At 26.7% G+C, this 24,657-nt stretch overlaps 2 protein-coding genes and 1 long non-coding RNA gene across 5 annotated transcripts; 1 reads left to right on the top strand and 2 right to left on the bottom strand.

Moving 5' to 3' along the window:
• Nucleotides 1-7: 7 nt before the first annotated feature.
• LOC126904185 (protein deadpan-like) lies at nt 8-7,055 on the bottom strand. Of its 3 annotated transcripts, XM_050682953.1 has the most exons (4): nt 5,376-7,052; nt 2,434-2,529; nt 1,534-1,763; nt 8-170 (listed from the first exon to the last, which is right to left on the bottom strand). In XM_050682953.1, the coding sequence occupies exons 1-4, from the start codon at nt 5,490-5,492 to the stop codon at nt 167-169; spliced, it is 447 nt and encodes a 148-aa protein (XP_050538910.1). In that variant the 5' UTR covers nt 5,493-7,052; the 3' UTR covers nt 8-166. The 3 variants fall into 3 exon arrangements, with proteins under 3 accessions (XP_050538910.1, XP_050538909.1, XP_050538907.1); XM_050682952.1 differs by lacking the exons at nt 8-170; nt 5,376-7,052 and adding an exon at nt 5,267-5,286 and having other exon boundaries at nt 193-1,763; XM_050682950.1 differs by lacking the exon at nt 8-170 and having other exon boundaries at nt 196-1,763; nt 5,376-7,055.
• Nucleotides 7,056-15,181: 8,126 nt separating this feature from the next.
• LOC126904864 (protein scarlet-like) lies at nt 15,182-24,252 on the bottom strand. Its single transcript, XM_050684178.1, has 16 exons — nt 23,878-24,252; nt 23,049-23,169; nt 20,918-20,966; nt 20,678-20,727; nt 20,446-20,582; nt 20,233-20,361; nt 19,929-20,022; nt 19,644-19,839; nt 19,389-19,548; nt 19,247-19,278; nt 18,612-18,717; nt 16,420-16,647; nt 16,214-16,349; nt 16,021-16,126; nt 15,835-15,935; nt 15,182-15,711 (listed from the first exon to the last, which is right to left on the bottom strand). Exons 1-16 carry the CDS (start codon nt 24,094-24,096, stop codon nt 15,527-15,529), a joined length of 2,049 nt encoding a protein of 682 aa, XP_050540135.1. The 5' UTR covers nt 24,097-24,252; the 3' UTR covers nt 15,182-15,526.
• LOC126904865 (uncharacterized) lies at nt 18,670-20,076 on the top strand. The gene is made up of 2 exons (XR_007703836.1): nt 18,670-18,777; nt 19,925-20,076. It is a non-coding gene; the product is annotated as an uncharacterized LOC126904865 (long non-coding RNA).
• Nucleotides 24,253-24,657: the final 405 nt, after the last annotated feature.

Raw genomic sequence — 24,657 nt, 5'->3', positions numbered from 1 at the left:
GGCTGTCATTATAGATTTGAATATTTTATTTTATGAAAAAAAAATACGAAATGTGTTATAGTATTTAAATTAAAATCATTAGTTAAAACAATAATATTAAAATATATAAAGTTTAAACTTGAGCGTGACATAATTTGACGAACAATTTACATTACCAACGATATTACTATCTATAAATATACATAAAATGGATTAAAACAAATAAAAAAATAAAATAAAAAAAGAATAACATATTTTATAATAGATGAGCAAATATATAGTTAAAACACAAAGAGTTTTTTATTAACAAAATTTGGTAATAAAAAATTTTTTTGGGATCTTATTCAAAGCACGGAATGTTTCATTGATGTTGATAAATTTTAAAATAATTTTAATAACAATTTGTATTTTACAATTACACTATAATACACAATGATTTTTTTTTTTGGTGACACAAATGTTTATATTAAATTAAAATAACTATTTTATAAAAGGCAATGCAATATTACCCACATATCCGTACAGATACATTGTAAAAGTGTTATTATAAAATCAAAATAAAATAAAGCATTTTATCAGTTCTACCATTAAGTAAAATATATTTAACGCCTTACATATGTTCATGGACCGATTATTTTTACAAATAAAAGCTGTGTCAAATTGGTACCACAGTAGTAGCACTAATAAAATATTCTATAAACTGAATCACCTTGTCTTAATAATAGACGTATAAATAATTTTATCACGTGTTACTGGTTTTGATTACTCATTGAGCGCAGAGCTTTTTTGTTAACAAGAACACTTCAAGCAATACATATTCTTAATGGTATGACTAATCGCTAAAAAGTTGTACAGAATATTTCAAGATGCTTATAAAATATATATGTATAGAGTACAATGACCATGGTAACATCCAAACATGTTTGGTAGAGAGCTTTGGAAAGTACAAGCCGATAACTTAAATATTAGTAACACAGTTAGGAAATTGACTGACTAATGACTGTTAGTCTTCACCAGGGCCTCCACATGTTTGGGTCTCTAGGGCTTTCACACCTCGAAGTCCGTGGTCTCTCTACAGTTACGGCCCTTTGGCCGCTTTCAACTAAATCTTGATTTTCCGCTTTGCCGCCGTGCAATGACGACGAAGCATTAGGAACATTCACCGGTATATCATTTAGTGGCCTTTTTGACGGACCCGTTGGTATTTTTTTTAGGGAAAAGTCCAATGGGTTTCGAACACCGTGAGCGTCTTCGGCCGACGTACTAGTAGAGGAAACCGGTTCGTCTACGTATATGTAAGGCACCGAAGAGGTTTGTGGGGGTAGTAGAGACAAACGGTCGTCTTGGTGGACGGGCGTGAAGGCACTGATGCGACGCGCAGTTGACGCCGGCAAGATCAGTGCTAATTCTCCCGTGGGCAGCAGTCGACTACTGCAGTTGGGCACTAATGCTGCAGCCGCCGCCGCAGTGGTGTCTAAGTGTAAATTTTGGTATGAAGGCGGCGACGAGGTGTATTGAATTTTAGCCACACACGAATCTAAATGCGATATTAACCTTTTTTTAATATCTTCGTCTACGCCGTCCAAACGGTCCACAAACCGATTCACCTCACCCACACATTCTTGATAGCCGGTTTGAAATTTTTGAACTATCATTGTGGAAGGGTCGGTAGGTTGAGATGTATTGACAGAAGTCGAGGATTGTCGATTGCCATGCAGCGATTGAAGATGGCGCACAGTCATTTCTAGGATATCCGCTTTTTCCAGCTTAGTGTGTCTTGCAGGCTTAAAAAAATACATTTGCTTATTTATTCATTACTACTGTTAAAATATGAGTGATTTACAACATTGATGGACCGAATTCAAATAGAAATAAGAGTTCAACAGGAAAAGATAAAAATAAAAATAATCCATACGCGGCTATTCAAAGTTTTAACTATGTATTTTTTAAGTAAATATAACCGACTGATATTAAAATTACGTCTTGTTGTTTCGTTACGTGACTTCTTTGAAACTCGATCATTTCACCGTAGAATAATATAATTATTTATTTATTGAGATTCGAATGTTTTGACGTAGTTCATTAGAGTAGTGTTGTCTAAAGAAATAGAATGACTTGGAAATTTATAAATTCACTGTGTGATTTATTTTATATGAAAAGTTTATGTAATCTTATTGATCTAAAGAATTTATACTGAATAAATTTTACTACTCTAGATTATACTAATAAATTACAGTTAATGATTTGAATTATAGTTATTGTTATGATGATGATGATTCTAGTACTTTCAATGTAAATCAGACATTTAGTTTATGCATGTACATAATTTAACTAAGTAATACGTTATTTAATCACTATTCACTAAATTATCTATTCACTAAATTATGTCATCGCGGAAGGCAATGACTAAAAATTAAGCTTAACTATGGCAATGTGAAAATTGTGTTATCTTACATCTTTTTTTAATGCATCTAATATCAATGTCTTTAGCTCGTTCAAACACTGGTTGATTCTTGCTCGCCTTTTTTTTTCCATAATAGGTTTGTTATTCTAAAAAAAAAACAATTAAACTTTGTATAAACATTTGAATAACTATTTACAAAGTCATTAGGTTTACAAATTGTACGAACGTTATACCTAATTAACTAATATTGATTTTTTGCTTCTTTCTTTATAAATTTTCAATTTAACAATATGTAATATATATTTTTTAAATACATATTAGTAAAAAATACAATTTATTATATTATCTAGAATAAATTGTATTAATTTACTAGTTTACAACTTTAAATTTATATTTTGTTGTATACACAGTGATTAAAATTACTTAAGAAACGCTTCGATGCAAATCTATAGATAGTGTTTAATTTTAAGAAATTGGTGGATTATTCCAAAAGCAAAATGAATTCTTTTTTCCTTTATTATTCCTGATTAGTAGTTTTTTGATTAAGAAGTGTAATATATGAATAAATATTTATTATAGCAATTAAATATAGTATGATATTGATAATTTGATTATCTAAATTAATTAATAATTTAGCATTGTAATTTTTTCGGAGAATTAATAAAAAAAATATTAAGTAGTTATTATTTTTATGTCGAACATGTATAAAAATTGAAAGGTTTGATACAAAACTTTTTAGATAATAATGAGTTGTTAATTATGAATAAATGGTCTGTAAAATATTTTCATTAGAGTCAAAAATGTACTTTTATTATTCAATTTTTCGTGCAAATTTCAAATCAGCGATTATATTTTTTCTATCACCAATAATTTTTAATATTGTTACTAATTAGTTAAAAACTATAGGAAATAACTATAAGGAAAATAGTTCTGAATATTTCAATTGTATCATCGATTTTAACATCAAAAGTTACACAGAAATGATTAATATATCTTTTAAGATGATTTATTATGATTAAAAAAAATTGTTTTAAACTATTACAGTATTTGATTTTTAATATGTTAAAAATAATCAGTACGAAATATAATTTTTAACCTATTTTTTTTTACTATCTTAAAATTTAATTTTTGAAAGTTTATAATAAAAAAAAAGTTGAATTTGTTACTATAACTTTTATTACAACTTTAAGTTTGAATTTTACATAATTAAATAGAAAATTTTATGAGAATTAGAAAAATAGTATTATTAAGATTAATATGTAATCAGGAAATCGTATAATTACTATTTACTGTAAATAGATCACTTAAATAGAAATCATAGTAATCATTTGTAAGGAACTTTTGGTGTTTAAAAAGATTCTACTATTGAAATATTCAGAACTTAATGAATTTTAATGATTTACTTTAACTAAAAAAACCAATAAAATGTTGTTAAAAAAATCTACTCAATTGAGTGTATTATAAAATTTTTTTTATTAAATTCAGGTGAAACTAAAAATAATTTTTTTTTAAATTTATAATTTATATAGCATTATGTTACCAAAAAATTTGGAATATTATAGATAAGTAACTTTTTAATTGATAAAGTGGAAATGTTTTCAATGTTAAAGGGTAATAACTTTAACTAGATAATTCTAGTTAAAGATATTACCCTTAAAAATTGATAGTTGTGATCATTTGATGTATCGTTATTTAGTATTTCTGGAACACTTTCAAAATTTATGTTGAGAAAGTTAATTTTTTGCGAAATAGTTGTCATTTTGAATCCCCCTCTATGAGTAGGTGAAGGGGTCAGATTAAAAAAATATATATACCAAATGTAAATAAATATCTAATTTATGTGTTAAAAAAAAAAAATTGTTTCTATTCATCAATTTTTCAAAAGGATATGGTAGTTTTAAGTAAAAGAAATTGAAAAAATGTCGAAAATTAGTGATATTTAAATTTATAATTTTTTTCAATTTTTGTGGGTTATGTGTTCGACTAGATACGATTTGTGAACTTTTGACGTATTGTTGAAAAAAATCGGATCGGCGAGAGCTGAGAAAAAGTGGTAACAGCACATAAAAAAAAAATAAATAAATAAAAAACACATCATAGTAAAATGAATACCTTCTTAGCTTCGCATCGAAGATAATATAATAATAATAAATAATTTCATGTTTAAAACATCATCATATTTTGCGTTAAAATGTTTTTACCGTTTTACCTGTTTTGTTAAAAATTTAAAGTGGACATTGAACCATTACTTAAGTCCAACATTTAGATATAGTTTTTAAACAGTTTATTTATTATGTAAAATCAGTTATTAAGAAATGAATATCTAGAGGAGGACCTATCATTGGGATAAGGAGACAATTGCCCCGTGGACCGCTGTTTATAGACCAACGAAGGTTACTATGAATAGCGCAGTCGGGCCGGCTACATCTAATAAAAAATTAAGTATAACATTTTATAAGTATGTAATATTTATTATAAATATTTGTGTATGTATTGAATTAATATATTTAAAAATATAAGAATATGGATTTTTAATTATAATAGGAAATTAAAATATTAATTACAGAGTGTTACACAAATTTTTTAATTATTTTTTTTCGTTCATCACTTTTTTTCAGACGATGCAAAAAATGTTTGGTGCGAACATGACCGCCACAATCGTAGTGTCCCCTAGGCCGATAATCTCCAATTTCGCCTTTGTACCCATCCGTCTAACTCATTCGTTTTGACCTCATACAAAAGGGAACTAAATGAAAAAATCTGAAATCTAGTGGCTATTTATTGTAATATATCCTAAGAAGCTTCATATATTTTTGATGATTTAGAAATCCGTTGAATACGGAACAGCTGTTTCTATGGTACCATAATAAATAGTGTACTTACTTTTCGCAGTTCGGTTTTTGAAATTTNCTTCATATATTTTTGATGATTTAGCAATCCGTTGAATACGGAACAGCTGTTTCTATGGTACCATAATAAATAGTGTACTTACTTTTCGCAGTTCGGTTTTTGAAATTTCATAGCGTCTGACTTGACCCGGAGATGACATGTCCGAAGAATGTACCCTCGGATCATCGTCTTCGGAATCGTTGTTGGTCGACGACATCATAAGTAACACCGTCAAACGTTTCACGCGGTTTTAAAAATTCAAAAAATAAAGGAAAACAATTTATAAAATCTACTAAAATCAACACACAGCTTTAATGTCTTAGTAAGTCACTTATTTGTGGGCCTCCGTTTCGCGTTCAACATACTTTTTTCCGTTTGTTACGAGCACAGTAATCCGAAATGCCCATACAAGCGAACCGGTTCATACTGCCGGGTAATTTCACAACCTAATGGCACGGGGCGCGAGTTCCCACGTTGCACACGAGGGCCACGACTACTACGAATATCGATAGTGCAGCACAATCGTCACGATTTTCCATGTGCGCGTTTCTCCCAACCGTTTGTTTTTTATGCTTATAATACATTACTGTGTTGTGATGCAATTATTGTTTTTACATTCAAACGAGTCCATGTGTAGACCAATTACAACGTGTACATTAAATTTTCTTAAGAAATACATACAAATGAGTTGTGGATTTAATTGATATTCAAACGTTTAATTTATCTGGAATGATAGAAATATTATTTTATTTTTTAGTGATATTTTTAAAAATATAAATACCATAATTTTCATTAAAAAAAAACGTCACTTTCTGAACAGTTTAACTTGGTTAATTTAACGGTGGCATTGTTTACACGACAATACTCTTAAATATGCCTTTTACATTTTCCATAAGTAGAGAGGTTAATTTGATGTAAGTATATTAATATTCAGTAATCATGTTTTCGGAGACAAACCATCAAAATAAACATTTTTGGGTCTGTTTGTGTTTTTCGCCTATCTTAAATACTTAAAAGTTGTAATACATTGTTTAAACTCCTGTTAACAATCAACTATGAAAAAGATTATTGGACTTGAAATGGCTGATAAATGTTGTTAAGTACTTTTTTATTTTAATAAAAAAATTTAAGTGTTTTTACCATTTGAAACTGTACAAAAAAAACATCTTGGACACTTTCAAATTCATATTTTTTATTTCCACGTGGAATTAAAAACAATTCGACACTGTTGTTTTCAATACAGTTGCCCTTTTCATACCGTTTGTACAAACATTGTTATTAATTGACAATACCATATTTTATAAAACTGTAGAAAAAATTAGTCAGATCCTCTTATATTAACACCACTCCTGGTATGCCTTTGAATAATACATGTGTGAATATTTTCAACTAATTACATTTATAATAACGGCTCTCTCCGGTCCATGTGAAGTTCCAGCAACCATGAATCCGCTCGAGATGAACTTTTGACAACGCAGATACTGTAGAGCCTACGCAGTTAACGATTTCAAACGACGTGTAGAACAGCAACGGTTAGGGGTATCCGATCTCTTCCAGTGGATTTTCTCAGCTCTCTTACAGAGGGTTCCGTTCCGGTGTGGAGTCAACGTGAGAGATCCGCGAGTGGTTTCCGGTCCACGGCGTTTTCCCTCTACTGCAGTCCGACAATTTTGTCGGTCGGTCAACCGATTCTTGTGTTTGTGTGTGTGCCTCCGGATGCCACAATGTGTTTTACACGGGCCTGTGTGATGTGCGGCGGCGCTTTGGGTGGGCGGAAAGAGAGTCGATAGGTTAATTACTGTCATCGGTTAGGGTGTGTGTTTTTTAACGCATATATCGATTGGGTTGCGGGTACCTTGACTGCATGTCGAGTAGCAGTTGCGTATGCAATGTTAATTGCCGTTAATCCATAAACTTACTTACGTCTATAGAATATACATACACTCGATATGCGTTATAAAATATGATGGAGCGATAACGGAATAGCGTTGTAGTGTGTTGTGTAGCAACAACAACAGTAGTAGTAGTAGTAGTTGTAGTTGAGTTGTAATGGTGGTAGTAGCTGTGGGCCGTGGGAACGGGATTGACCTATCTAGTGGTTGGGTGGAGGGGGAGGCTGAGGGGCGAACACGAATGGTAATGATATTATTATGTGCTACTGCGCAACACGTAGTTATACGTTCATTCAGTCACCTGTTCCACGTTATCATCCGGCCATCCCTTTAACCGCGAGTTATACGGCCCGTAGGTTGCTTCTGTGCGACTAGCCGTGTAAGCAAATTGATTTGTCTTTTTATGAGATAATTTTTACCCCGTCTACCCTAATAAACACGATTGTTTTCTCTTAAACCCGTCTATTACACATCCTTCCCGGCGTAATCATTTCCGTTATCCTTCATATTTTACAAGTCGAGAGAACGCTCGTCTCAGATTTCCGGTTATCTGTTCTTTCATAGAAAAACCACCACAACCCATCTGACGCTCTTTCTCTAAATACTTAGTATATTTGAGGAAATTTCAGATAAATAATGTGTATTTTATCTCAAATGTTGTGCATCAATGTTGTAATTAAAGTTGTCGTATAAAATTTATAATAAAAAATGGAATTGAATAATATTTTTTGACGATTTTTCAATGCGAATATTTTTTTTAATTATAATTTAGGTAATGTTAACACAAAATGTATTTTTATTCATACAATTTTTTTAAATCGCATTTTGAACGTCGACTGCTTATTATCAAGTTTTTTGGATGTTCAATTGATTAAGATAATTTATAATAGAAATTAATATTTTATTTCTTAAAAAAGATTTCAATTTAAAAAAATTTTTAGTTAATATAAATGGCTGTATATTTTTTTTATTAATTTGACTTCTTGAATAAATTTCTCTATTTTCAATAAGATCGTTTTTAATTTTGAGTACTAATTATAGAACGTTATAATATATAATAAGTAATTGAGTATTTTATAATATAAAATACTAAATAATAGTATTATGAAATAACTTGGAATAAAATTTAAATTTAACTACTTAACTCTCATAAGGATTTTGGAAATTATTACTGCAGACAAACTTATTTTAAATTGTATTTTTTTATTATTTTTTTTATTAGAGGAAAATATTTATAAATAAAGTAAAAACATTTGTTTTTGTGGAAAATATTAATATATTTCATTTTCTTGTATTTATTGAAATTTTTAGATCAAGTAATTTGAAAAGAACCTACATTTTGTTGAATTTCTCATTTCTCTACTCAACTTTACTGTTTAAAAAATTATCATTGTTAATTTAATAAATTAAAAATACCGTGTTGTTTTTGTAATTAAAATTTAACAGACCGCACTGTTATTATAAAAGAACTTATATATACCGATTAGTGTAAATTTTTAAAGAAAATTTAAAAATTAAAATAAAGACTTAAAGAAAATTTAACATGAAAAATTAGAATTGTTTATTTTTAATTCATCTAACAAATATTTAAAATATTTTGTATGGATTGTGGAAAATTTGATTTTATGTCACAGAAAATAATATTTTGCTTAAAAATCATGAGATAGTCATATAATTATAATTTAGAGGCATTAAAATTGGTAGATAATTTTGCTATCTTAAAATATAGAATATTAACATAAATGTTAAACGAATTTGAAGTGCAAATATTAATATAGTTTCTTTTTTCCATTTATGGCGATGAAGTGCTTGTACCATGAAGTCATCTTTTGCACGTTAGATTTTTAAACAATATTAATAATGTAAAAATAAACGCATTCGTGACTAAATTTATAATATTTTTAAGAAACGATTGCAATTTAAGATTTTACGTTTTGGTTGGATTACAGGAAACATTTATGTTTCTATTAACGATTAAATTGATCACGGAATGATCACATAATGGATTCCATTTTCATAAACGGTATTATTGGGATTAAAAAAAAGGTTTACAAAGGATTAAATGTAGACCAAGGACGTTTTTTTTATTCATATGGTGAATACTATAGGTTTCCGGTATCTTCTACTGTACTAAAGATGGTTATGATCCTATAGAAGCATCCTCAAATCCCCGTTTTTGTTTATTATAATATGGCATTGGCATATTCAAAAGACCGGAATAGATAACAAAAGGTTAATGATTCCCTTATAATATTGTCGCAGACCAGACAGTGACAATCATTACGTCATACGTTTCAGATATTAAAATGGAATATTTGAAAAATTGACATCTTTAAAACTTGAACAAATTTAACTATTTTAAATTCATTTATTTTGATTAATATTATCTTTTTCTTAATTTACTTTTTAACTTTAATTTGATTCAGTTTACATAGGGTTTTAAATAAATATATTATCTGACTTTTAATGAATTGTATGTAATTAGACTTTGAGCTTGAGATCAGAATTTATAAATATAAAAAATGAATTTTGATATAAATTGTGAAAATTGAAAAAATAAATTATACTTGGTGTTGCGTGCAGGGCAAAAAATTGCTCTACAAAAACACATTAAAAATTGGAAAATTCCTATTTGTAAAGTAAATGAATTTTAAAGATATGTTTACATATCTTTACAGATTACAAAAATCTGTCAATAATATTTTATGGTTTTATTTTCAATATTTTGATTGTGCAAGGATATAAAATCGGAATAATAATGCTTATAAATTTAAATTAAACTAACCCTACAAACTAACCTTAAAATATTTGCATTTAACATATCCTTTTTTGCATTGAGAGTAACTTGAGTTTAGGAAAGCAATTTTAACCTCATCTAAGATGTCCAGGCATTCTGCAACAAAGTTACTGACAAATAACATAAAAATAATAAATTTTAAATGCTGATATTAAATTAGCTAATAAAACATTAGATAAATAATGTAACACATAATGATTACCAAAATACCTACTCAACAAAAAACATGAAAATTCAAAATTTGAATAAATGAAAATTATCATTTGAATAATTCTATCAATTAGTGGACAAATTTCCAATTAGCATAAGCATTTATTTCAAAAATAAAAAAAACATTCACAATATCGAATTTCGCATTTTAATTTATGGTGCTAATTCAATAATTTTGATAAATATACGTACAAGTGTGCCTTTGTGGTCACTGCGCGTGAAAATAGAGGTTCTTTTACAAACGTGGGAATATTGATATGCATGAAATTTGTGATATCATTGTAAGTCAAGACTTTTGTAACCATTGTAAATCGTGTGCAACCATTATATCAGACACTGACCGTTTTACTGAATAATTTTATGTACTAATCACTCGAAACAATAGTCAGAATCAATTAAAACTGTTTGTCTGATATTTGTTATACTAACAATTAATTCACTTAAACAATATGTAGTCATTTATCTTTTAATACATTGCGCTACAATATTTATTTTAATGATAAAATCTTTAATATTTTGACTATATATGAAAAATTTTATAGACCATAGCAAAGCAAAAATGAAATAAAGCCATAAAAATGCATAAAATTTTAAAAAGCCATAGAAATGTACAAATAATAAGAAGCCATAAAAATGTATTAAATTTTAAGAAGCTATAATAATGTATAAATTTTAGGAAGCCATAAAAATGCATAAAATTTTAGAAGCTATAGAAATGCACAAATTTTAGGAAACCATAGAAATGTATAAATTTACGAAGCCATAGAAATGTATAAAATTTTAAGAAGCCATAATAATGTATAAATTTTAGGAAGCCATAATAATGTATAAATTTTAAGAAGCCATAAATATGTTTAAATTTTTAAGAAGCCATAGAAATGCACAAATTTTAAGAAACCATAGAAATGTATAAATATTATGAAGCCATAGAAATGAATAAAATTTTAAGAAGCCATAATAATGGATAAATTTTAAGAGGCCATAAAAATATATAACTTTTAGAAGCCATAGAAATATCACAAATTTTAAGAAACCCAAAAAATGCACAAAATATAAGATAGAAATTGTTTCATAAAATTTAAACATAAATTCACCAAAATGGGACTGTGGCATATATTGGACTAGTATATATGATATCTGACATTCATCAATATCACTATCATAATAAAGGCTCGAAAAGAATCTGTTAAATTTTACAAAATATTAGAGGCTTGTTAAATTATTGTACCAAACCTAATTCAATATGAAATAAGCATAAAATATGCTATGTTTATATCAGGGGTGGTATTAGAATGTACTGTCACACCTCCTGATTTTTTTGGTGGCCCGCAAAAATACATCACAGCACCAAAATACCAGTCGTTAATGTATTTATATTTTATTGATAAAATTCTAATCTTTTATAAAATCTTATCATTTATTAATACTGTGTTACGAATGACAACACACAAAATAGTTATCTAAACAGAAATATCTTTAATGGTATATGTTCTATGTTTACTATATACATTATGAAAAAATATCGTTGTTTATGACCATATACAAGTGACTACAAAGAGCAACTGAAATTATTGTATCAGTTTTATCCATATCATTTTAATAATACTTGTTAATTAGTCCAAGCTATTATTGATAGTATATTTCCTTATTAATTAAAGTATTTAACCATTCAATAAAAATTTGATTAAACTTAGACATGATATTGATAAATTGTTAAAAAAGGGTAACGTAGTAATAAATTACTTTAATTGTACAAATAATATTATGAAATATTGTTAAATATCAAACGAAAATTAATTACTGCCTGGTTTAAACACAAAAATAAAAAATTGTTAGCTGCAGCTTCATTATTAAATGCAATTTTTAATTACATAATTAATAAACTAAAAAATTTGATAATGAATTAGAAATAAATCAAAACGTAAGCTATAAAATAAATTTAAATATTAAAATTACAAATTATAAGTTTTAATATTTTAATAATTATAAAAATTTAGGTGAATTAAATAATGCAGTTGAAAAAACATATATCAAATAATATTGATTTATTAAAAGCTGTGAATGTCTTCGCTAAAATGAAAAATAGTAGATATTCTTTAATTTTAATGTTTTATTAGCTATATTTTTAGTGTTTTGACTTATTTATTTTAATATAATATAATTTTTTTTTTTTGTATAATAACTTACAAGTATATTTTATACTCAAGGAATGTGATATTTAATGACAATTTTTTTTTATTATATAATTTACTTTGAAATTTGATCTCTAAATATTAGAGTTTTTTTAAAATAATAAAATGTATATGAAAATAAATATACTTCATTTGTATCATTTAAATACCCTTCATAAAACATAAAAGTAAAAAAAAAATCTTTGGTGATGTTTGTTTTACTCAAAAACCAGTATAATCGTAAAATAACCCAAAAATATAACAAGGTGGTTCACTTTAAAGATTTCACCCTTTTAAAAAATCTGAAATGATCCCACTGGTTATAATATTATGAAGCTATAAGTTATACATAAATGGATAGACTAAAATGTTTATAATGTTATAAGAAATTAATATGACTATGTAAATTTAAGGGTCAACAAAACATATTGAATGTGCTTTCATACAATTTTATCTGAAGTGCTCAAATTCATATCAAAAGTTTCTACAAGTAAATATTATGGAATTTGTAGTAAATTTTGGCAAAGTTTTTAGTTATTATAAAAGTACATGACCTCGGAAGAATACAAAAATGTTTAAAATATATAATCATTACATGTTATAATTTAATGTTTATAATGTAAAATTATTACGCTATGAAGCATAAGCTAATTCTTTAAAAGAGACACAGTGTTCAATTTTGTGGAATAATCATCACCTGTTGATGTTTTGTTTTAAATCATATAAATGTGTTGAAAGGTTGAAAAAAATTGTAGTACGAATATTAGAGTTTAAATATCCAATATTCGTTTGGAAATATTTACCGCAGATATCATAAACTAAAATCATTAACCTTTTTAGCAACGCAACGAAATTAAATTTTTTTTTAACTAGACATTTAATAAGCTGAATTTTTCGAAAGCTTTAAATATAGTTTCTAAATTAAAAAAAAATATCAATTCATTAAAAATATTTATTAATCAAAATAAAAAATATATAACATTTTTATTAAGTATTTCAATCAGAAAAAATCGATTAAATTAAACTACATATATTTTGTTGGAAATTAATTTAGAGAGATATCTATTAAAACTTTTTAAGCAAATTTGTTTTTGGTATAGTTTTTAAATTAAAGCAAATTTCGTTACGTAATAAGAAATAATAAATAAAAACTTTTAAAATCTTATCAATAAATATCACTAATTCAATTGTTCTTTTACATAAAAAGGTAAGGCAACACAATACTCCCGTAAAATAATACTTTAGCTTGACACGGACTTATGTGTGAAGGACATTTTATTTTTAATATAAAGCATACTTTAGATTTTCAAATAGATTAATTAACAGTCATCAGCATTATTTGTATTTTAAATATGCTCTCAAGTATAGGAAATGTTAACGCGACCTCATTAGAGTGTATAAATAAGCCAGTTTTCCAAGACTACGATATCCGTTAACATACTTAAACGAGATTTCAGACATCGATAGTTGTTTTTTTATTTTTTATATTATATAATATGTACAAAAAATTGATTAATAATTATTAATCAGTTTCTATAAAATATTAAAAACTAGTTGCAACTCAATTTTATTTAAAATTAATATAATATTACACAAATAAGGAGGTAAATACACAAAGAACAGGTGTTTTTATTCTTGTCGTAAGTTACAAAATAAAAAAATACGCTAATGAATTTTATGTTGTGCGGTTCTCTGTACTTTGTTTAAACAAAACGCTTACGAAGACGGTTCATTAGGGTCCGCGAGGAAGTGTTTTGGAGCAAATAACTATACAAATACATGCACGAAACCAAGCAACTGTCTACTATTTAATAAACTATATGTAACTATAGTCTACAACAATTGTTAACCTGTTCTGAGTTCAATAACAAGTACCTATGTACACGTTTCTTTATCTTGTTTCACAGGCAGCTGCTACATATTACTAATAAAACAATTCACACGTATAAACGAAAATGCATGACAAGGCACTTAGATTTTAAATTTTAAGTCAATTGATACCACCTTTGGTTTTTATAAAAAAACAATTGTTGTCTTTCTCCGCATGGTATCATCGTCATTCAACTGATGACAGTTGTTTAAGTTTGTGACTTAAACACATTTACACGTTAGGTTTAAACTGTACCGTCTAAAATCTTTGATTAGAAGACAAAGTAATTATAATTATTTCATGGCAGTTGTGTGCTTGTTTAGTACTTTTTATAATTTTAGAGAATGTCACTTATTATTTCAACAGTCTCGCATTGAATGAAACTTAGTGTAAATACTCAATACGTACACTTCACACTGTTGATTGAATCATGTTCGACTTTCGCTGTGTATAAACTACGGGAAGTAAAAAGAGTATGATTACTACCTTTAGCTATTATTATAATTCGACTCCCTTCGTTATACTCTGAACAAAAATAAAAAAAATAAGTGTGCAGACTAAGACGCGCGGTGGCGATTGTTGGTAAAAATCAACGAAGCAGCTGCTCCCCACAAGTAACACACATAAATGTTATGGCGACGAGCCTTGGCCGAAAAAGGGTGAGGGACTAAACTATATACTAGTCGTGTGACGGTATGTGAGAAAACGATCGACCTATGGTTCCCACCTATATAAACATGTCGCAATATGTACAGTCAAAATACGCACACGGGGTTTTAAACGCGAATAAAGGCAAAACTGACCCTCCTATATGGAAAGATGACCCCTGTTTCTAGTTGGTATAAAGATATAAAGAAAGATCTGAACAGTTCAGCATCCTCGCTTCATCGATGTTCATGGCAAATAGGAGTAATCATGAATTTTAAGTAGGGAATACTTATGTATTTAAATAAAATAAAATCACAAAAAAAAAAAAAAAATGAAGATTTTTTTATTTTTAGAAAATATCATCAATCATAGATTAGTATAAAAGTATCTTACATCTATTTTACCTAATATTAAGATACAAAGGGTACACCGTTTTTAGGAAGATTTCATACATATTTGTAATTACACAATACTTGAACGCCTAATATTAAAGTAAACATAAGTAAAAAAAAATATTATAAAATACAATAGAGTTAGAGCGCTGCAAAACACCCCTCAACTCAATACATGCGATGGGTATAAAGTGGTTTTTAGTCGTCTTACAATTATTAAAGTGCATTTAATAGAAAATATGTAACTTAATATTGTACCATGTATTTAGAAGTTTTATGATAATTTATTTAAATGTGCTCTAATAACAAAACATGTAAACGACACTAGGTGGAAAGCAGCAAACAGCCATGTCATTCTATAAATGTTTGGCATTAGATTAGACGAATCAAAATCGTATTTGTCTAATACTTCAGTACCGTCTGTTAAACAAGGCACATCAAGATCTTGATTTTTGCAAGCTGTAAATGAGATATAATTGCAACATAATTAAAAAAGAAAATTTATACATAAACAATGTACATTTTGTGAAAATTGTATTTTAACGTGTTATAATTATTACTTAATAATTTTTTTAAACTGACCAATGAACGAAACATTTTGCCATTGTAAGATTGTTAGACTTTCAAATCCGAGTTCAAACCACGATATATTGACCACCCAATGTAAGTACCACGGTATACTCCTGCGTACAATCGAATTCATTTACATTTGATTATAATTGTATGATATTAACATTTGAAGTAATGCTTTGAAAATATATTGCTAACCTAATATTTAAAAAAATGCCGGACAACATCATGATTACGTTGTCAAATGGTTGGACGAACGTTAACGCCAGTGGCATTGATCCAAAAATATTGTTGAACATGTAACCTGTATAAATAGTTCAGTTTTCGTTTAATCGTATGTTTTTAGGTAATAACAATTCAAGTCGTATTGAAAATTAGTGAAATTACTGACCACAAGACGTGGAAACGGCCATAACTAGAATCGTGATGACGACCGTGAGAAAAAATGTGTATAAATCATTTTGCAGACCAGCCATGCAATAGACAATGGTCGTGTACACAGTCGGTTCGATGATCAGTGTCGGGATCTACAAAGGAGTTTAGAGAAAGTATGAGTTCTGTATGCCAATTTAATACACTTGTCGAACTAAGTCTTACGGTGGATAACATGTTTGCGATGTAGAATGTTGAAGGACCATACAATCCAGAAGTATGTTCTCTGATGAACAGAGGCAGTTGCGTGGGTAGATGGCTCATCACCGAGTACATAGGCGTAAAGAAGTTTTCCGTGATAAGGATAAAGAATACCCCTTGAAACGATTGGATACCTTCTTGTGTCTGTTGAACCGTACCCAAGTAACAGAGTCCAACCAGTAGAGAAATGGTCTGATTTTTTAAAAAGTTCATTATTTCTTTAATTAATGTTCATAAAGTTACATAAACCCAACCCAACAAATGTTAGTTAGAAAATCAATATCAATTGATTATCGACAAATTCTGTTTTATGAGGTTTATAGTGTAAAAGAAAATATTAACATTAATTTGTATATGAGTTGTATTCAAAATAATTAAAATAGATTAGTTACATTACTAATTTCAATTATTTTAAATATCCTTGTTTGATGTTATTAAAAGAAAAGTTAATGTTAAACAAAGTATAAAATTTAGTTAGCAAAAAATAAATATCCTGAAATAGTAGAATAATTATTACTCACAATGTATTTAACAAAATTAACATTAATGAACAATAGCATTAATTTGAAATAATCCAAAGTAAATATAGTACACTATATATATAATATATATATATATATATATATATCATAAATATATACAGTGTGATTTATTAAGTTTTCTAACTTCTCATTTTTTTGTTCAATAATGATATTTTCAAAAAAATGTACAAATTAAAATTAAATTTATTTTTATAAATCATAGTAAATATTAAGATTAAGAAATAACAATAATATTAAATAATTTTAAAGAAATAATAATATTAAGAAAAAATTATTTGTAAGGGTAGTTTTATGGGTAAATTTCAAAATTAAATGGGAACATATTATTATTTTTTGAGTTAATATAATTTTTAGTTATAGGGAAATGGGTTGTGCAACGTAAAATAATTCTTAAAGTAGAGAGTCGCCAAACACGATGCCGCTCTTCACCTTTTCTGAATCATTAAATGCTAATATCTTAAAAATGAATATTACAAAACTGATAATCGATCAATCTACTTTTTATCTATCTATCCTTTAGAAATAATTTTTCTTACAATAAACTTATTATTTACTATGGTTTATAAAAATAAAAAATTGTACATTCTTATGAAAAAATCATTATTTGACGGAACAAGGGGGGTAGTGTTTTTGATAAATCGCACTGTATGTATATTTATTAATAAATGAAATTGATAAAGGCTTGTAGTTGTTTTTACCTCTGATAATATTATAGGTAATTAAATTGGATGAAAGTTTTTCTTTCAAGGTTAAAACATTTAATTTGAATGAAAATTCACACTTTAAATTTATTTTGTTGAATATTCATCAAACATTTGAAAAATTAACATCCCAATAAAAAAACAATTTAAAATAAACCTTAGTATAGCATGGAAAAAATGGCGATAATTTTGTTTGTTCTTGTGCTCAGTTTTATTGGACAAGGTCATTGTTCATAACGAATACTGTAAATATATGTGATGCCAACAACGTCTTCGATGTTTCAAAACGTATAATTATGTTTGGTGGACCAGGTAAGTAAATTCCACAACTTCACGATAGATGACCGAGTTGCGTGAGTTTATCAGCTTATCAGACTCTATTAGAACGAATCGCGTGTTCAGTGTTAATATAAAATTGTCGATGTCTAGAGTCAAAACAAGGGCTGGTCATTGTAGAAAAAAAACTACGTCGAGTTTTGGAGTCGACCTCAATTTTATTTAGTTAACGTTGTCTCCCTTTGGTTGGTTGATAATTTTGATAATGTTTTTTATGTTTATATTTATTATATTTTGATGAAATTAAATAAACTATTGTAACAAATTTTCTTATTGTCGGGAAATTTTTTAATTTTTAAAAGTTGTTTAATTTTTTGATTATTTAGATAAATGTTAAGAATTAAATTTTTATTGATTAGCAATAATATAAATAAGTCTTTTATATATGAATTAATTTTTTTTTTTTATGGTTTCAAAAATGTAAAATCTTTTGTTTAAATAGCATAAGTACCTTCTTACCTTTTTTTATTGTTACTTAGTGATTTATGACTATACACAATTTTTTTTTATAACTTTATAGCTCAGGTACTGTTAAAAATATTTTATAGTTTATTTATAGAAATGCTTAGATACTTACAACTTTTTGCAAGAATCTGTGAATGTCAATTGTTGGATCACGAACTTTTTCTAAAAAATAACGTTTCGTCAAGTGATACAATTTTACAGGCCAAAATGGAGATAAGCTGCAAGATCAAAGTTTGCTTATTATTATAAAAATAAATGAGGCATAATATTCATACTATGTATGTATAGCTAAAAAAAAATAAAGCTTTTATGTTAAATTTTTACTTTAGACTGTACTATTTTGACTATACTATACTAATAGTTTGAAGAGAATATGACATAATGAATTTTTTTAAGAAAATTATAAAGCATTCATTGTACGTATAAAAACTGAATACTATTTTTTAGAGAATCATTAGATTAAATATCAATCATCAATTCTATCAAAACAATAAAATTCTATTCAATTGCAAGTAGAGTTAGTAATTTATTTTTTTTTATTTTTTCGGGGAGTGGTCTAGTGAAGGCCCACGATCTCGAAATCATCTGCAGCTGTATTAAATCAACTAAATATACATATGAATATCTTATACATTTTTAGTCATTCATATTTACATATATTTTATTATATTTACATTAGAATTTCAATAGTTAAAAAATGGTAGTAACGTGTATATACAATTTTAGATAAATTAAAATTTTACTTACTGATTACGAGCTATAGATTGATTTGATTCGTCCTAAAATATTATATTATAAAACATTTTTAAAACGTATTTATTTCATTGTTTGTTTTTAATTTGATATTAACAAAGTATACCCTTTATAAACAATCTATTCATTCACTTACAAAGTATGTTTCATTTAAAATTGCATTTCTGATTTGTTGTGATTGTTTACTCTTTGCGAATTCATCACATACCATTTCCACTGAACTATTACCATCTGATAAAATTTTTATTATAAAATCAGCTGAATTGTAGTTTTCTGGACATCGATAACCAATTATACTGACATGAAGTAAAAAATATATTTAAAATGAGTTCTATTTTTGAATACTGATTTAGATTAATAGATTATTTTTACAAATAAAAGATTTATATACCTTTCATAGAATGAAATGGCTTTATTAGCTGGACCCGAATAAGCTATTCGGCCGTCTGCTACTAATATTAGTTGATGAAACATATTTAAAAGTTCAGAACTTGGCTGATGAATGATAGAAACAACGGTTTTTTTATTACTTGTCACTAGTTCTTTCATTATGTTGACAACTTTAAGCGCACTGTACGAGTCTAATCCTGTTCGATTAAAATAACTAATATATAATAATAAAAAATTACTTTTATAAGAAATTAGCTAATATTTCTCAATAAAAAATTCTAGATACCTGTTGTTGGTTCATCGCAGAACAAAAATGGTGGATCTGTTAGAAGTTCTGTCGCAAATGCTAAGATTTTTTTTTCTCCGCCAGATAATGTAATCTATAATAGACATTAATGATATAATTTTTTTTTTATATTGATAATAAGTGGTTTCATAAAAATCAATAAACCTAAAGAAGAAAACGAAGATAAGAATATTAAAAGAGTAAGATTCAATATATACTTCATGAAACATAATAAGAAACTAGAAATGAAGAATTTTAATACAAATCTCATAAACGTTGAAAAATTGCTAGAAAAATTATTTACTTTTTCGTGGCCGCTAGTTGCACCGATTCTTGTATTTGCACAATAACTAAGCCCTAGTCTATCGATAATTGTTGAAACACGGGCACTTAGTTTTTTTGAACTTGTTCTTCTATCCATTTTAAGTTTAGCCTAAAATTTTATTAAATAAACCCACGATGTAGTGTTGATTTTTGTTCAATATTTTATTTAATACTTTATTTAAATCAAAACTACCATAAAATAGAGGTGTTCTTTTACTGTAAAAACACCACTAAATAAGTTATGCTGGTACATAAACCCAGAATTATGTTTCATAAAGTCATTGATAGAGCAAGATCCAATTTTTATACTGCCTTCGACACGTAGTTGAGCTATAAATGACCAACACTCATATCATAATAATAATCATTTAATATTATACTCAGGGAAATAAATAATAATATAGTTAATAAAATATGTTAATTACCTGGAAGTTTATTAGCTAAGGCGCTCATTAATGTACTTTTACCGGCACCACTAAAATAAACAAGGGGCATAAACATTTCGTTAAATATTAAATATTAAAAAATATTTATTCAACTATTGTAAAAAATATATTGTTAAATGTGATTTATGTTGATGATAAACAATTTTTTATAAAGTATATTATGATCAAATATATCATAATTTTAATTAACATCATTTAATATTATTTAATTTAACTTACCTAGGACCCATTATTGCCACTAGCGAACATGGAGAAATATAGCCTTCCACTAATAAAAAAAAAAATCAATTATTNTGTTAGACTTCATAAATAACTCAAATTTTGTTTAAATGTCCCCTTGTAATTAAGACGCCTAATTCATAGTTAGTTTAAAGTTCTAGATGCTCTGAATTTTGAGTTAGAGATAAATCATAACTGAGTATTAATATAGTAATACATTCGTTAAAATTTTCATCTAGTATCTTGATTAATGTATTCATAACAAATGCCAATAATATTTATTATAAATTAATTTTTATATTTATTTATGATAAAGTATAGATAAATAAAGATTAAACATATTTTTTATATAATTTTATATAAGTAGTATTCATTAATTTTAATATATTAACGATGCTTTTAAATTGAAAAAAAGGAACTCAGGAAAAGAGACAACAATTTACTAGTTATCTAAAAAAAATACCGTGATCTCCTACTATTCTATTAGTTTATTTAATTCTAACAACCAGCTTGATATCATTAATTAATTGATTAATCAAGGTAAAAAATAAAAATGTTTCCAAATTACATTTAGAAATAAGAAAACCAGAATAATATGATTAAATTCTGAAAATTTTGTTATTTATGAAGGTTGTCCAAAAAATTTTAAATTATAAAATATGACTATATCTTATCGGTAATATAAGATTTAAAAAAAAAAAGTAATCGATAAATTTCTAAGAAGAATCATGTAAATCTTTATTATAAATCTTAATTTTAATATTATTATTATTATTATAAATATTATTTCAATTACTGTAGAGACAATTATATTGTAAATAAATGAACATTCATTTAGATGGTCTAATAATAATTATTAGTTAAGTTAACTAAATTTTAATTATTTAATAATTGCAGGGAAATTATTGATCGGATGGTTTTGATTTATCAATAATATCAAGTTTATGAGTTAAAATTATTATTCTGAATGAGTATTCAGAATAATATTTCGTTAAAAATTTTTAATTTTTAATTTTGAGCAACAAAAAAATTACGATATTCTCGATTCGTTTTTATTTTACGTTAAAGGAACGTCATAAAAAAGCTTAGATAATGCCCTAAATAAAATTTTATTTTTATTTTAGTATATAATTTTTATGCATTTAAACAAGCGAACCGAAGTTGTTGTTTAATAATGATACGTTCACTTAGTAAAAGGATTTATCTTAAAAATGAATAATATGTAAAGAATTTAGATCTGTTGGCGCGCGTATGAAAAGGAATAGCAGAGAGGCAGTAGTGACTTGGTCAGCTGTATGTTCACCGAAGAAATGATAAGTTGTAATTGTGATGATTGCTGTTATACATTTTTTTGGGGTTAAGACAAAAAAAAAAGTTGGTTTTTATTGTTCATATTGCCGATTTGTCATTTTTGGTTTTTTTCCTTTATATTCATAATACTACAGTTGGTTTATTTTATTCTTGTTGCTCATATTAAATCATCGCACATAAATTTGGTAAGTCATTAATTGTTTAATAGCAGTCGTTCTGTTAAATATTGCTCTAAGAGACTACATTTGATATTGTAGTCAAAATAATATGTTTTTCGAGGAGTCAACTTTAACAACAGTATAGTTGAATATTTTCCATTATGGAAAAACATGTGTATTTATTATTAAGTAAATCTATTAAGTTAGTTGATAAGTGTTGTGTTGTGTTGTGTTATGTAATATTAGCACACCTTATAATTATTGCATAAAATTAATCTATTATTAAATCATTTCTATGATAATATTAATATGTTCGCTGAAATAAATTTTTAATAGAAAATTGGTATACGTTAATTTTTTGTCTTGGAAATCCTTATTATTTTCAATTTAATATCAATGGTTAGAGTAAATTAATTTGCCTATCTTTCACCTCGTACGGCTCATTATTGGTAATAGGTACAGCCTAATCGGTAACAGTTGTTGATTACTGATTTCATAAACATTTTAGGTTATTCAAATATAGATAATTAATGTTTTTTATTACTTTATGCTTTAAAAAATGCAGTCCACTTAACAAGCATTAAAAATTCTTCAATCAAACCATTATTTGCTAAACAAGAGCAAAAATACCTAACTTAAAAAAAGATATCTATGCTTCTTACCATTTTTTAGTAATAATTTCTCAGTGACCAAACTTGTTTGGAACCATCGGTCTTTTCTATTAACTGCATAAACGCTCAAATTGTCCCAATAGAGTGGTGTCGAATGAATTTTTTTTTCGTACTATTCGTTTTGTTAATTAACAAAAAAAAACAGTGATCTGATTAAATGTAATAGTTATTTATAATGATGACTAAATCACTCAAAGTAATAATTTAAAAACAATTTTTTTTTATTTTGTTTACTAGTATTTATTTTTCTATTTTTGAATGGTTATTTTTTAGTTCTATACCTTATAAAGATATTAATTTTATTATTTTCTAATTGCAACATGTTTAATTAGTTAATGTTATAGAAATAGATCTAACTAAGAAATTGATTGGTCGATAACAATTTTTGAACCAGTATTTCGGGAGTTATCAGTATTTTTAAATGTTGACTAGATGCGAGGTGCAGGTGTTATTTTTATCAAGACGCATCATTCTGCCGCGCTACTCCTCCCACCCAGAAATAAAAATATTCATAATTCTTAAACTACTTGTTGCAAATTTGTTATTGTCCGATCATTTTTTAGTTGGATCACTTTCAATTATATAAACTAATTAAATAAATGATGCCATTTTCAAAAATAAAGTTGTTACTATTACAATGGATAAAAGATAAATAATAAAAAAATATTCAACCATTCGATTTTTGAATAATAAATACTACTTAAAAAAACCCCCAAAAAATTCCCTAAATTATATTTATTATAAAATAAGTTTAATAGTCAATGATAAATTAATCACTGTATATTTTTAATAATAGTCATAATTATAACATCAAACTTACCTTATCTGTAGACGTCAACTGAAATGGAGTTTCAGAAATATTCGATTCACGAGAGTTAAAAAATACTGTATATGTTGATGATAAATCCATTTTCAGATCAATTACTAAATTGACTAATATTATTGGTTTTTTTTTATTATAACGCCTAGCGTTTATTAAACAAGAAACAACTGAAGTCAAGTCACATCGATTTGAAACGACAAAAATAAAGCCGTACATGTGTATATTATATAAATGTGTGATACAAGTATCGATTCCATCACCTATCTTTAGGTTTATAGAAATTATATAATGTTTATTAATCCATATCCATGTACATATTCGTTTTGGATTCGATTGAAAGGTCCATTATAATTTAGCCTAAGATAAAATTAAAATATTAAAATTAGCTTATTTTTTAAGATCCTACGTATAGTAAAATATTGTAGTTTTAATAAACATTTTTAATAAACAATTTATAAAAAAAAGAACTACTATTTAAATATTTGAAGTCATTATTTAAAAATATTTAGTTGACACTTTCAGCGTTAAACTCCTTTATTTTGGCACTTCTCAAGTACTATTGAATACTCTGATCATCCCCAATCCCTCCAGTTAGTGAAGCATTAAGAAAATAGATTTTAGACCAGTCAGCACGATCTAGCTCAAAAGTAGTAGACTAAAGGATGACTCCTTGTCAACCACCAGCACAACTACCGCCATTTATTAAAAGATAGTTAAACCTAAAAACTAGCCAGCATACACACACAATTTTAGAAACACGGCGGATATGAAATTATA

The sequence above is a fragment of the Daktulosphaira vitifoliae genome, unplaced genomic scaffold (genome assembly GCF_025091365.1).
Source record: "Daktulosphaira vitifoliae isolate Bord-2020 unplaced genomic scaffold, ASM2509136v1 Scaffold_4, whole genome shotgun sequence".
Classification (NCBI taxonomy): Eukaryota; Metazoa; Arthropoda; class Insecta; order Hemiptera; family Phylloxeridae; genus Daktulosphaira; species Daktulosphaira vitifoliae.
This window is presented reverse-complemented; position numbering and strand designations above follow the sequence as displayed.

Coding starts and splice junctions, on each gene's coding strand:
- LOC126904185 (XM_050682950.1), bottom strand. CDS start 5,492: ATGATGTCGTCGACCAACAACGATTCCGAAGACGATGATCCGAGGGTA. Junction 2,530..5,375: donor CAAAAACCGAACTGCGAAAA/GTAAGTACACTA, acceptor TTTTTTTTTTAG/AATAACAAACCTATTATGGA. Junction 1,764..2,433: donor TAGATGCATTAAAAAAAGAT/GTAAGATAACAC, acceptor TATTTTTTTAAG/CCTGCAAGACACACTAAGCT.
- LOC126904864 (XM_050684178.1), bottom strand. CDS start 24,096: ATGTACGGCTTTATTTTTGTCGTTTCAAATCGATGTGACTTGACTTCA. Junction 20,967..23,048: donor GAAATTATTACTAAAAAATG/GTAAGAAGCATA, acceptor TTTTTTTATTAG/TGGAAGGCTATATTTCTCCA. Junction 20,362..20,445: donor AAGAACACCTCTATTTTATG/GTAGTTTTGATT, acceptor ATAAAATTTTAG/GCTAAACTTAAAATGGATAG.